The sequence below is a fragment of the Limanda limanda genome, chromosome 9, assembly GCF_963576545.1.
Source record: "Limanda limanda chromosome 9, fLimLim1.1, whole genome shotgun sequence".
Classification (NCBI taxonomy): domain Eukaryota; kingdom Metazoa; phylum Chordata; class Actinopteri; order Pleuronectiformes; family Pleuronectidae; genus Limanda; species Limanda limanda.
In genome coordinates this window covers 22,140,896-22,155,288 of record NC_083644.1, presented here as the reverse complement: position 1 = coordinate 22,155,288, position 14,393 = coordinate 22,140,896, and the positions used below count along the sequence as shown (strand labels likewise).

The 14,393-nt window shown below is 37.0% G+C and overlaps 1 protein-coding gene across 1 annotated transcript; it reads right to left on the bottom strand.

The window, feature by feature from the left end:
• Positions 1–906: 906 nt before the first annotated feature.
• nmu (neuromedin U) lies at positions 907–4,473 on the bottom strand. The gene is made up of 6 exons (XM_061077441.1): positions 4,326–4,473; positions 2,926–2,981; positions 2,629–2,730; positions 2,494–2,523; positions 1,048–1,101; positions 907–942 (listed from the first exon to the last, which is right to left on the bottom strand). Exons 1-6 carry the CDS (start codon positions 4,471–4,473, stop codon positions 907–909), a joined length of 426 nt encoding a protein of 141 aa, XP_060933424.1.
• Between the last annotated feature and the right edge of the window lie 9,920 nt (positions 4,474–14,393).

Here is a 14,393-nt window from a genome sequence, read left to right as displayed (position 1 = left end):
GTGTTACCAGCCTATAGCTTTCTACAAGTCACCGCTCTCATTAGAATAGTGACAAGATTTTAGGGACAATAAAATTACCGGGGTGGGAAGGAGGGATGCAGCTTATCGGGTTTTTTTTTTTTTTTTTTTTGTTTAAACAACTCCCTCCTCAGCATTATTTCTATTTTCATTTGGACCCTCTCCAGATGAAGAAAGTGCAACAACTTCCCTTTGATTATCTAATATAATGTACGATAATTTACTCCGAAAATTGCTAAATTGGAAGAACTCTTTAAACACTAAATGAATAAAAGCCCTCTCGGACCTTAAAGTGACTATTTGTACGTTTTCTTGGTTGCCAAACATGGTTTCTTGCCAGCAGTGGTTGATTGTGAAGGTCCCTTGTTGCCTTTACAAGACAAGAGCTTATTTTTTTATCCTCTGAGCAGTACTACCTGTTCGGGGCAGACTGGACGCTTCAGTAACTTGCTCTCTAGCTGGTTAGTATGCAAATAATTTAAGGATTTAGAAGCAAAACATAGTTGTGGCTTTCCTCTGCTGGAGAAGTTTTTTAGAAAGTAGTTTGATGATGAAGTCTTCTCCTAGACCGGTAAGTAAACAAATGTCCATGCTAACTTAAGCTATGTCAATAAACCAAAACTTAGAAATAGCAATAAAAAGTTATTTTTATTGATCCTATGTGGTTGTAACTAATTTAACACGTTAATCATTAACTATGAAGAAAGGCCTGAATAAAATAAAGATCTTGAGTAAGCAAATAAATGAAAGGCCACCCCAGTAAGTAATGATTTCCTTTAGTCTAAATAAAATGTAACTAATAATTTGTGTACAGTCCCTGGAAATTTCAAATACCATTTTATCTGTCGGCACTAAATAAAAATGTATTCTTGGAAAATTACCTTGAATTTACTCGTATTCTAAGGATCGTCTTCCATTTCGTGGCTGCAAGTGCAAACAAACTTGTGTTATTTTTATTGTATTATTTATGTTCAACATATCACCAAGGTGCTCTTTTCATTTCTCATCCTGACAGAATAATGTTCATACCCGATAGAGGAAGTAACCTCTGCTCTGGATTCCACCGGGTCCCTGGACCTCAGCCTGTAGAGACACAAGAGCCACAGAAATCTGATTTTAAGTGTCGCCACAACACTCCCACCAGCAGATATAGACAACAACCCCACACACAACTACACGTTCACATCTGGATTTTCCAAAGCCAGCTCTGTCTACTTTGTGAATGTAAGTGGTTGATAGCAATGAGGTATAAGTTCACCTGTCAGGTGCACTAATTTTAGACCATAATTACTGCCAGTGTGGGGAAGAACAACAGATGAAGCTCATACAGAGAGGGGGGGAGAAATGCCCCACATCAAACACTGATATTGACATGTAAGCTCAGGAAGAGCAAAACATATGTTGAAAGCAACTACAGAATGCAGCGCACGCATTTCAATAGTTGGTAAAAACAAAAGTGTTATACATTATGTCCTCTTAAAAGGCTGCAATTTTATTTATATCCACCGGCTGTTTCAACGTTTTCAACCAAGGATGACACTCTAATTCATAATTTTTCATTTTTTATCAGAAATCACTCAAAACATGATTTTATATCAGTTTTAATGACAATATAATATAGGTGTTTGCATGTAGTATTGTTCGTGCTGAAAAACAAAGCATCTTGATTTTGATAGCTTTTGATAGCTTTTCATCATGAGACGGACAGAAGATAGAGAGTGACAGGGGACCGGATGGGGGTCGTAATATGTGCATCGAGAGTATCTCTCTCCTCTGGCACTGAGTTGAGAAAATAGATGGAGGAGAGGGTGCAACAGAGCGGTCTGACAAACACACACACAGAGACAGAGCCACATGAACACGAATACAGTGCCGAGTGTGGCGTGTGCAGAGGCAAAGAGTGAAACTGTTATAGGTAACACAAAAGAACAAGTAACACAGAGATGTCAACATAATACAAATGTTTCCTAAGGGCAGCAGCTTGTTAACTGCAGATTCAGGGTCAGTGTTTTCAGAAACACGTAACATTATGTATTATTTCACATACCAGTGGTGGACGAGAAAGAGACTAAATCACTTTGCATGTAATTGAGGGAATATGTTTTGTTGTGGCAAGTGAATGTGTCTCCAGGGATGTTCTGTGGGTTTGAAGGCTCGGATGAGCATAACGGATAATAAAACACTGATGACAATAATATTCACATCATATTTCATATGAAGTCTGATGAAACAGCGAATGTTAACATTTCACTTTAGTTTATCACAGCGGCAGAAAAAAACTGCTCTTTTCATCATTCAGTTTGACTTTTGAATCCACTGCCTGACATCTTAGTTTGAGTTTCAACCGACTGAAGATAGGTAGCAAATTATTTATTCAAAAGCACACACAAACAAGCAAACATAGTTTAATGTCTCTGGTGGTCTCGTGACCATTTCACGGAAAGCAGTTTCCAAAAAAAACTAAATCGTGCTTACCCTTTTACTTTTTTCTTGCAATTTCAGCTCCTAAGAAGAAAACACAATGTCATTTGATTAATTTCATGTGGAATGTGGGGGAATCTGTAGCACTTAAGCTTTTGAGACTCACTAAATGTAGAATGTGTGAAATACCTTTGACTTCTGAACCAGCATCATGACACATAGCTCCTCTAAGGCATCAGATGCCCAAAGCTCCAGGTCTGCAGAGAGGTAGGATGAGCACACAGCATCTATCTGTGGAGAGTTGGAGGTTGATATGATGAAATTATGATTAAGAAAGAAAGATAAAATGAAAAAATGAAAAAATGAAAGAAAGAAAGAAAGAAAGAAAGAAAGAAAGAAAGAAAGAAAGAAAGAACGAAAGAACGAAAGAAAGAATGAAAGAATGAAAGAATGAAAGAAACATAGAAACAAAGACAGATTGAGTACCTTGCTGAATAGCTGCCTCTGATCTGTTGTGGTCCTCTGAACTTCTGCTGGAGCACCTGTTGTTTCATGCAATAGAAACACACACACACACACACACACACACACACACACAATTAGCTATTTGACATCATCCTCACACACATTTACATTTGTTAACAATGGTGTGTTTTCACTGACAGGAAACTGATAATGCATGAAGCAGTGGTGCCTCTGCTGTGATGACGAACAGCTTCTCCTGTAGGAACGTTTAGTGGAAGCTCTGCTCCGACATGATTGCAGTGGACGTCCATTAGCAGGGTAACAGCTTGGCTACTTAGAAGCTTGTGTTATTGTTCCAACATGTTGACATGAGATTACTGCCTGTGCTCGATTTTCATCAATTTATTGTTTTCCTGTAAAAACAACAAGTCAGCAGCATGCAGCCTACACAGCTGCTGAATCCCAAAGCTTACATGGTCCGATACAAAGATAACTTTGACATTACAGGGAGTCAGGAGCGACTGTCCATCCACATATTCAAACATTTCAATCATGCAGGACTTTGTCTCAGTTAGTAGACACGACAAATCAGAGGTTGAGAGATCATGATGGCATTTCTGGTTGAGAGTGTTTTCCAAAAATGTCTTGTTTGACATCAAATTGTTTCAGAATGACTAAATGTCACTCATGATAGTGATCCGGCTGGACAGTGATGTACTGTTAACATGCAATCATTTTAAGGTAAAGATGGCAAAATATGATAAACCTTTAATAAAAAAAAAAAAAAAATACTGGTAATAATTAGTAACATTTATTATAAATAATAGTATATGTTTCAACTGTTAAAAAGAATATGTTTCAACTGTTAAAAAGAAAAGATGTACAAACAGATACAATTTATGGTATTAAATGATAGGACAAAATTATATTAAGTAACAAAGTATAAGACAAAGAAAATATAAAAAACATACACTTTTTTCACTTTAGTTAGTGTGTTGGAATAAACCAAATTAAAAGCAACATTATATAGATAGATCGAAAGATAGATAGATAGATAGATAGATAGATAGATAGATAGATAGATAGATAGATAGATAGATAGATAGATAGATAGATAGATAGATAGAGATAGATAGATAGATAGATAGATAGATAGATAGATAGATAGATAGATAGATAGATAGATAGATAGATAGATAGATAGATAGATAGATAGATAGATAGATAGATAGATAGATAGATAGATAGATAGATAGATAGATAGATAGATAGATAGATAGATAGATAGATAGATAGATAGATAGCAGGTCAGATACTTTCACACTTGCAAGACCTTGAGAGAGTTTGATCTTTCACAAAGTTAGTGATGAAGTGAAATATACAGACATATAGGATGATATAAAGCAGAGTGGAGGACTCACTGGTGCAGACTGGTATGGTGAGGATGAGCAGGGCAGCCAGGGTGATGCTGGCCGTGCTCAGTGGACTCATGACGCCGCCGCTGCTGCTGCTGCTGCTGCTGGAGACTCCGCACTGCTCAGGATCACTTTGGCTCTGGAAGGTCCTCATCTCTCTCATTCCCTCCTTCTCCTGTGTCTCTTGGTTCTGATTCTTGACTTCTTGCTCTTCTGAGAGTTACAGCCTCACGTCAGAGGAATATGAAGGCTCGTGTCAAAACACGCACCCGCGCTGACACTTGCTTGCGTCACTAGAGGCGCGTGAGAAGTTGGATGATGTGATGGATAGATTGGACGCTGGGTAAGGTGGTCACCAACAGAGAAGAAACCATCAAATATATTCCTATGCACTATATTATTTCCTTTTCACGTTGTTATCATCTTCGTAGTTTAGTCGAGAAAGTCCTATTGGCGGATCTAGGGTTTTCAGGGGCTGGAAGGGTCCGCAATTTAAACAGAGGGGGACAATTATTTGTCTAACATCCATGAACAATTCCTGATTCAGTAAGGTGCACATTTAAGTCTTTCCTTGTTTACTGCAAGCTCTAAAACTTTGATTAGAAGCCAAACGTCATAGAATAGACTGTATTTCAACAATTGTTCCTTGTTCAAGCACATTGTTTGTTTAAAAAATATAATAAACAAACTTTACTTAGGCTATAGCATCTTTCAAAACATATGTATGTGGTGACTGACAACTTAAAAATCTAAAATTAAGAACAAATTGCTTTTTTTACTCTTTCCTACGGTGGCCAAGAGAGCTCAACGCACTGCAAAGTAATTGGAAAAAACAAGCAATTAGAAAAAACTACAGACTGTATGGAAAAGACACGTGCAAATAAAGGAAAAACCTCATCAATTTGACGACACATGCAATGTAAATTTATTACATTGTGCCAGGGGCGTCGTTAGGCCTGTTTTAGGGGGGCTGAAGCCCCCCTAAAATGTTCTTCAGCCCCCCCAAATAATTTTTGGGATTTAAAAAAAAAAAAAAAAAATTTTTTTTTTAAATTTAAGTATTGCTTTACACATGGACAAGTTATTTATAACTCTAACATGCTACATATGTGAGTGCGTTTCTGCTTTGTATGTTTTCTCCAACTTAAAATTACAATCCAACAGCCTCTCATCATACTTAACAATAAAAGACAGGGCACTAGGACCTTGGGGAGTCTGCATTGCTGCTGCGCTGGCTTTCTCACTCTGCCAAGTAACGTCTCTCATCCAGACAGCAGGATTACAGCCAAGGAGTTTAGCTCATAGTAAATGATGCACAGAGTGAAATTGTAAGTACAGGTAGTTACAGAATGTGGCTATCTGTAGTTGTTAACGATTGTTACCTGCTTAAATTTAGGTTTACTTGAGGCAAATGAAAGGGAATATTGTAATGAGCTATGTTAACACTAAGCTAGCTAGCTAGCTATTTTGTTAGAAAATGTCTCCAGTGAGCAAGAGTGTGAACGAGCAAATTTGAAATGTAAGAAATAACTATCAACAGCTCTCTATTCTTCGCATTAATATCTATCTCTAGTATTTTAAAACAATAATATCAGTGCCTATAGAATGTTTTTGTTTATAATCAGTTAATGCTAGTGAAAACTAAATGTCATAGTGTCCCTCATAACGCTATTGTACCGGTATATCATCCAATTCATTGACCAGATGGATATAAGAAGATTCTTTAGCAGAGGTGACAGATAACTTCTGTTATTTTATACTGAATGAATGCAAGCAAAGATACAGAGAAAAATCACACTCTTTCTGATTGAACCAATCTATGAACTGTCTGAAACAATGGATATCCGCAGCCCCAAATGAGCCCAAAAAAAATTGGCGCGCGTTGCACACGCAAATATTCAGCATCCTTAGGGGCTAAGCCCCCCCTTTCTTTCAATCCTAGAAACGCCCCTGCATTGTGCTACTTGTCAATGGTTATGGAACTCCACAAAGCACTGGTCTACAGCCAGGTTAATCTTAAATAGCAATTTGTCCGTTTAACTTGTAAATCATCATGTACCTGTGTTTAAAAAGATGCTTTAACCAAGGTAATGGTTTGTTTATTATACTTTTTGAAATACACAATGTGCATGAAAAAAGATCAATGAAGTAGTTTTTCTTAATTTACAATGTTTTTTCTACTTGCATGTTTTTTTCTTGATTTGCAGTGTGTTTTACTCTTTCAGCCGCACCGTAGCAAACAGTCAAAAAGCAAACAAGCAGTAACTATTCATTTTAATCTTTAATAATTCATCTTCAATTTGAAGATCTCAGAGCAATGGAGCACTGCTGAATGGTGAATGACGTCTTTCCTGAGGACCTCAGGTTACAACTGGGCACATAGGGCGTCAAAAGATCTGAAATGTTCTTAGGATCAAGTACAGAATGGGGCTTTAAAATCTGAAATAAAATCTTAAATCTACAATTTAAAAGCCAGTGAGGAGAAGCTAAAATTAGAGTTCTATGCTCTATTTTAGTAGTAGTAGTAGTCATTTAAAACAGGTCTTAACAAATGTTTATATTTGTTGCTCGTATTGTTATTAAGTGTTTTATAACGACGACTGACAGGACAGGGTCCCTTCAGGCTCCCAATCAGATTTCATCCAGAAACTTACAATGTCAACTCTTACATTTGGTTCAGAGGTGAAGCTTTTACAATTCTGGATTATATTTATGACTATAATTGAAGCACCTTTCAGCAAAAATTTTAAATGATTATAAGACAAAAGGAAAAAGGAAAGAAACACAACAATGGGGAAGGGTAAAGAAATGATAATAATACAACAATAATTATAATAATTTTACATAACAATTTTCAAAGACACTTGAATTAGTTAAAAAATCCTCCAATGCCATAAAGACCAATGTTTATATATACAGGAAGCCAGTGTGGAGATGAGAACAGGACTGATTTAGTCCACCTTTATCCTAGTGAGGACTATACTATACTACTATTTACTGTATTTATTTTCAAGGCTTGAAATTGGCCATGATTTTCTTTCTGTACACACATCAGGAACACATTTCTGTCCTCACCTCACCTATGTTATCTCACGCCTGAGCCAGTGATCAGTGGTTAGCTGCAATGCAATATTTTGTTTCAGAGACACCGTACTATTTAGACTGTATTATGAGATTTATTTCACTTTAGAACAATATTATTAACATTTCTTTCTTGGCATTCATCACAATGCCATATCTTTTTATGAATGAGACCAAATACTGATTTAACTGATTTGACACAGAGGCAAAAACTATATTCCCTCATATTTACATCTATAGCCCAGGTGAATTTGTCATGAACAAATATGGCGACTATACAAGTATACCAATTTTATTTTAAAGCAGGATTCAGGCTCTATATCAGTTTAATTGTATAAAATATTTCATCATATACAACCTTCGTTCAATTTTTCATCCATACTATTATGTAAATTCAAATCTCCCTCATTATTAGAATGAGTCATAACACAAGTGCTTGCCCATTGTGGGAACTGTTGGTTGTTTTCTTTAATATTGTAACCTTACAATGTAAAGTGCCTTTAGATAATGTTTGTTGGGATTTTAGGCCATACAAAAATATTGAATTGAATTGTAAGAAACACAACCACTTTTTAAAAAAAAGAATTTCACTTTAAAATAGTCATCTGAATAAAGGCTTTTTAAATATTTCCTAAAGGAGTGCCTGGATCTTTGTCCATGTCATGGATCTTTTTTATTGTTCCCTTCCAAGGAGCCCCTTCATCCCTCTGAAATGACTTGTTTGAGGGTATAATGAACTGATAAATGATCTAATTCACTGAAGTCATCACACTCATCCACACCCTTGTCATCCTCCTACACTCATCTCTCAGTCTTCTTTCATGTTTACATGAATTTAGAACCAATAGTGGATGTCAATGAACAAGCATAGCGAAGCCGTGTCATAGTAAAAATAATCCTTAATTCCGTTTCAGGTGAAACAGTGTTGTTTTTTAACGTCAGAGATGCTTCATTAATGAGGTGATGTGCTTCATGTCTCCTGAAAGCTCTGGAGAACGCTCCACTTGCTCCACCATTCTGCAGAAGTCATCAAATGTCATGACCTTAAAAGAGTTTTATTTTATTACAAAGTTGACTGGCATTTGCGTGTGCTGGTCTAATTGGTTTGTTTGAGTTAAAACCCAGAGGTGCTAGCGGAAGGTTATTGTCAGTGATTCACACACCGTCACACCTTGAGGACACAGTCTTTGTTACTCTATTACCCTCTTGTTCCCCATACATTTGTTAAGCTAAGCTAACTGGTTCCCTGCATATGCTGTAAAATAAGATGCGTTACATGACTGCTCCCCAAAAGTGAAGCCAAAGCATCTCAATCCCTCCCTGGCACTAGTATAGGTCATAAATCCAGCTTCCACCATGTTAGTGGATGGGATATGGAACACACAAAAAGTGAAAGTACGTCAATACATTTTTTTCTTGAAGATGGTTTCTGTCATTGAGATCAACTGATTTCTGCTGCACCCCCTCTGGCTCCAAATGTGAAAGATGGCAGCATTCATTCATCTGTGATATTTGGATTTCTGCATAGAAAGCTGATATAAATCTTTATGTACTGTCTGTGTTTCCTAGCAGTGGCTTCATATGTTACAGACAGTTACAAGTATGGTATCAAAGTTCTCATTAAACTCAACCAGAAAGCTTTTAACTTTCCTAAATGGTGAATTTAGATTTCAAGCACTGGAGCTGATGTTAAGAATTAAAGTAGTGACTCAGATCCACCAAAGCACATCAATGTTTCCTTGCGTGGCCTGAATGACTGCTGTTCATGAAAACAAATGGGAAATGAGCAGGGAGAGTCAGCTATTAACAAGTCATATCCTCCTACAAAGACAATTAGGGAATCCTTTCAAATCTTTATTGTATTTCCAAATTGTTGGAATAAATACAATCCTACATTGCAAACAGCTGCCTGAAGGTCATGAACCCAACAGCATTTCATCTTGTCTATTTGGGTCTTGGTGAATCGAAATTGCTGTTAATAACGATATGACTATTCTGTTTAGATTATATTCAAAATATTCACTGTTAATATTCCTATGCTTAGATTGGGTTGCAGACTAACTCAGAACGTGATCAGTTTAATATGACATGATGAGAAAAAGTGTTAATTAACTTAAATTATACAACTACTGTGCAATCTTGGTGTAATGGAGATCCTTGTCATAAGTCATCATCTCCATTTTGACATCTGCTATGAACCTCTAACTCATAATGGTACTTATGCTGATTGTATCAAGTAACAGAAATCCACTTACATTTATTGTAATTTTAAATGTGGTTTTGTGCAATTATGTGATACTGCATGGCTTTACGCACCATTACATATTATCAGTACACAGAATATCTCATTCTATCTAAGCACATTCACAATTTCCGGTACAGGCAGAATTGGCTAAATGATGTTAGCATGCAATAAGAAATCCTCTTACCCCACACTATGATATACATAGATTTCAAGATATATTTACCCATCATTTGTTACCATGATGCTGCTTGATCAACTCCAGCTTCCTCTGAGATCCAAGTATATATTGAGCTATGTTGAAGTTTATTTAATAATATCAGCAATATTAAAATTCCCATAGTACAGCACAACCCTTAAAGCAACACTATTTTACCTTAAGATTATAGTAAAAAAAAATAGATTGATGGTTAACTGACACTTAATTTTCAGTCCTCACCCTGATTGCCTGTTCTTGCTCGATGTGTATCTTTGGTGAGTGGGTATGATATTTATCCTTTGATAAATGTGTCACTGAGTAAATATCTAGAATCTGAACCAGCAAGTTTAAGAATAATGATCTGTAAATCTCATAATAGACTTGGAAATCATCGAAGTACATCGATTATGTCCAAAATTAAGCAAGGACATTTCAGCAGTCAGAGCTCTGCACAATATATTGATAGGCTTTGTTTTTCTCTTCATGAAAACTACTCAATCGCTCGGCCACGGAATCCGACAGAATAATTCACCACGTGTGGCTGCAGAGGGTGCTGTTGTTCAATTAAAGTTACATAGTGTTGCTCAACAAAAGTGAGGCCAAAGCATCTTGTGCACCACCTGCTGGCAGGCTGAAGAAAAGGCCATAAATCCAGCCTCCACCATGTTAGCAGATGGGACATTGACCAAAGTAAAAAGGCATAGTACACGTCAAATACATTTGTCTCTATACATGAGGTCCAGTGTATATCATTTAAAGGGATCTATTGGCAAAAATAGTATATTCACTTAACATATCATGGCATATTCATTGTTCTCTTTCGTGTATAATCACCTGAAACCATGAACTAACGTTCTGTTGTTACCTTATAAGGAGCCCTACATATTTAAATGAATCCTCTTCCATGGAGACCACATGAGTCTACAGTAGCTCAGAATGGACAAACACTGGCATACTAAAGATGGCATTTGATTTTAGTATGTTACCTGAAGGCCGTTGTAGGTTCTCCTACAAGCCTGGTGGACACTCATTAAACCTTTAAAGCCATATACACAATTTTCTAACGACAAATGTACTGAAATCATAATTTCCAGTTGAAGTTGATGCTGCTTTATACTACACATTGTGAGGTGTTGGAATGTTCTTCCTTTTTCTTAGCTATTTACCTCAAAACCCACCCTTTATTTGTCAATGTATTCATTGTTTTATTTAACAGGGACAGAGCACATTAATAAATGTTGCTTTGAATACACCAGAGTCACTGTGGCCAAAGGGCTGTTTTTCATTTTATGTCCCTGAACAGACGTTACAAAGTCTTTTTTTCATTTCAAAAGTTATTGAAATCATTTAGAGGAAAGCGGGGGACCCATGAGACACTATAAATGAATTAGAGAGACATTTAATGCATAGTCAGACAAGTATAACACCTGTGTTGTCTGGAATGAAATCCCACTGTGTCTTTGAATGTGTCTGCAGAAGCCTCATTTTAAACATTTGCTTCTCGGGTCAGAGTTGGGTGGAGTTGTCCTTGGAGTAAAGTCACAAGGTGACATTAATAGACCAGAATGGGACTTCAGAGAGCCCAAACCTCTGCCAACCCCCAGCAGTCCCCTCAAAATCAAGCTACACCAAATTGCACACAATTGTATAAATCAGTTCTTTAAATGTGCCTGATTTTTTATTCATCAAGAGATTATTCTCCCAGAAATTAGCGAAAATGTCAAAGATCGAAAAAGTGATAAAAAACATTCATGGATCTGCCCTCTGATCTGCATCTGCTCCTAAATCAAATGGGTTCTTCCCTGACCCATAACACATCCTTCCAACCAACAAACAAACAAGCAGACAGGGGTGAAAATATAACCCCCATGCTGGTAGGAGGGAAATTACAACATATAAGAGTCATAATCAAGTGTGTACACATCAAGGCTGTCCTGAAAGGAGGCCACAAGTAAGTATACATTTTTAGGGCTTCAGCAAATAATCAATATGAATATTTTTTTTTTGTATATTGATGGATATATTTCTTTGCTTTAATACCAAATCAGAAAGTACAGAAGAGGTACAGAAATCCATGTTGTTTTAAACTTTTAAACCCTCTGGTGCTCGTCGGCACAGTCCCTATCTCCCTTTGATTGCAGAGTGGAGATAATGAGCCAACATTTTCTTTAATCATCAAGGGAATCTACGAGCAGCAACACAAATCATGCTTTATACATTTTCTCAAATCTGATTTAATTCATCATCATCATCGTCGACTTTAGCATTTTCAATTCATGCTTGTCTTCATATTCATTCATGATAATCCTCTCACACGCCCCCCCTCTAATCCTCACCTAACTCTCACCCTACACTAACAGGAAAGCACTCTTCCCGGGCGCATACATATACGCACTCTTTAAATTACATGATTGCTTTAAAACAAACTCGCACACATGATCGACCTCTCCTAACAAGCAGAGAGCTCTGCGCGGAGCATTGCTCATGTAATAGCGGCTCTCATGCTTATACTTCAGTTTGGAAACCCAGCATGTTCTTCTTCATGTGCAATTTGGCAGGAATGAGTGGAGGCCTCACCTTGGGATGAGGTTACCAAAGTGGGGAAAGAGTGATCACACAAGTTTTCATATAGGGGCCCATTACTGTGCTGTGCTGCTCGTACAGGGTCTTTGATATTGATGCAGTCAGGTGTCACTGTCATTTACGTATTGTATGTATGAAGCTGGAGTCAAGGTATAAATACCATAACAGCAGCTTAAGGACAGTGGAGTCACAGTGTATGTAGAGAGGAGTCATGTTTTGGTTTGCTGTTTGAGGCTTAAAAAAGCCCCAAACTGTGATCTCAACAAGAAGCAAAGTAATTCAGAAACGATATAGCAATATATTTAACCTCAGCCTGTACATATGCAGATGTATTAATTTACAATACAACAATTATGAGTCAAAAACAACAGTGATGCATTAAAGGCTGCACAAAATGCCATCCAGATAGCACCTCAAACGTTTCTGATTCCAAACAGAAATAGAGAATGCTATCAGCCTTTAATCACCCGTGTGAATGTCAAATGTAGATTACACAGATGCAATCACCGTCCCCTAGCGCTGCAGCACTGGCACGAAAAGCCCTTTTGTTGGGCGCGTCACATCTGGATGTCATCCGCCTTGCATGTCACTGGGGCTCCCTCATCAATGCACTGCCCTCCTGACACGACCAGTTCATTCAGTGGGGACTTCTCTCACCTCCTGTGCAGCTAGTTTCTGCTCCTGTGACTAAAAACTCTATCTTTTTATCTTCATTCACATTTTGCCACAGTCAAGCTAACAGGTCCTTCTGCAGCAGATTTACTTCAATCCAGCCTGTGTGGAGTTGTTGTTTTTGTTCTGGTTGTGTCACCCGGTTGTAGGAGCATCAACGTCAGCACTGGATATACAGACCTTTGACATTCACAGAATATATGGAGTAAGTGCCAGAATAACATGAACTGCAGGTGAATCATGACAACGTAGCAAAGCAGATATGATGAAAATAGATAATTAAAGCATGTGTGTGTTCTGTTTTTTTTATATCGGTGTGTGTGTATGAGATGTGTATGTGTGTTCTTATGTTGTACATTACACATGCTGGATGAAAAAAGTGGCATTATTTTTATCGACATAATTGTACAATCACAAGACAAAGGTCTGTATGAGATAACCTGAGGAAAAATATGAAAAGTTTTAGGTTTAACTGTTAAATCCAGATGGTTTAAGGTGCCTCTATGAGATGAAGGGTCCCATAGTATATATTTAAGGGTGAGATATCACTTCAATTATATATCTCTTTACACCTTTACTTTAAAGACTTACTGTAAATTCCTCTAATGGCAAAAATGAGCAAATGTCCTCTCTAATGTTTCATATTGAAGAGATGATTCATTCATATCATAACAATAAAACACTGCAGGCCGTAACTTGTTTGTACAACAATATGTGACACTGACATTGTACCTCAAGTTATTTTCCGCCTCCCACTTGTTAATCTGTGACTTTCTCATAGTTCACTTGTATGACTCACTGTGTTGACACTGTTTGCTATTTCTTATTCACCCTATGGACAATTTTATAGTAAGCACACATAATAAATACATCATTGCAACACTGACAACAAACAGACACACACAACGTATAATAACACAACAACAAAAATGTATTTACAGACAGAACAACTTGGACTAACAATGCCACCTGGTGTTCTGAAAAGAGCATGCATGTGATCCACCAGCAGCTTGAGGTCCCGTATATTTGAGGATGAAAATGTAAAAACTATCAACTCAAAAACGACTTTGATCAAATACTTTGTTAACAATAATGAGTAACCAACTTTGTCTTAATACAATTATTTATTTATTATAATTTTAAAAAGGGCTAAAGTCTAGTTATTAACAATAATGTGTAACTTTTTTATAACTGTAACGTCCTCCTCTACTTTTCCTCTTTGCTGTCAATTTGTCCTTCTGACAGTCGTGATTCACTGTTTGCATGAAAATCATTTCATTCTGATCAAATGTGTGAA

Bases quoted from the DNA above. Each gene is read 5' to 3' on its own strand.
- nmu (XM_061077441.1), bottom strand. From the start codon at position 4,473: ATGAGGACCTTCCAGAGCCAAAGTGATCCTGAGCAGTGCGGAGTCTCC. The intron at 2,731-2,925 runs GTACTCAATCTG...AACTCTCCACAG, and splicing joins AGAGGCAGCTATTCAGCAAG to ATAGATGCTGTGTGCTCATC. The intron at 2,524-2,628 runs GTATTTCACACA...TTTTCTTCTTAG, and splicing joins TGCTGGTTCAGAAGTCAAAG to GAGCTGAAATTGCAAGAAAA.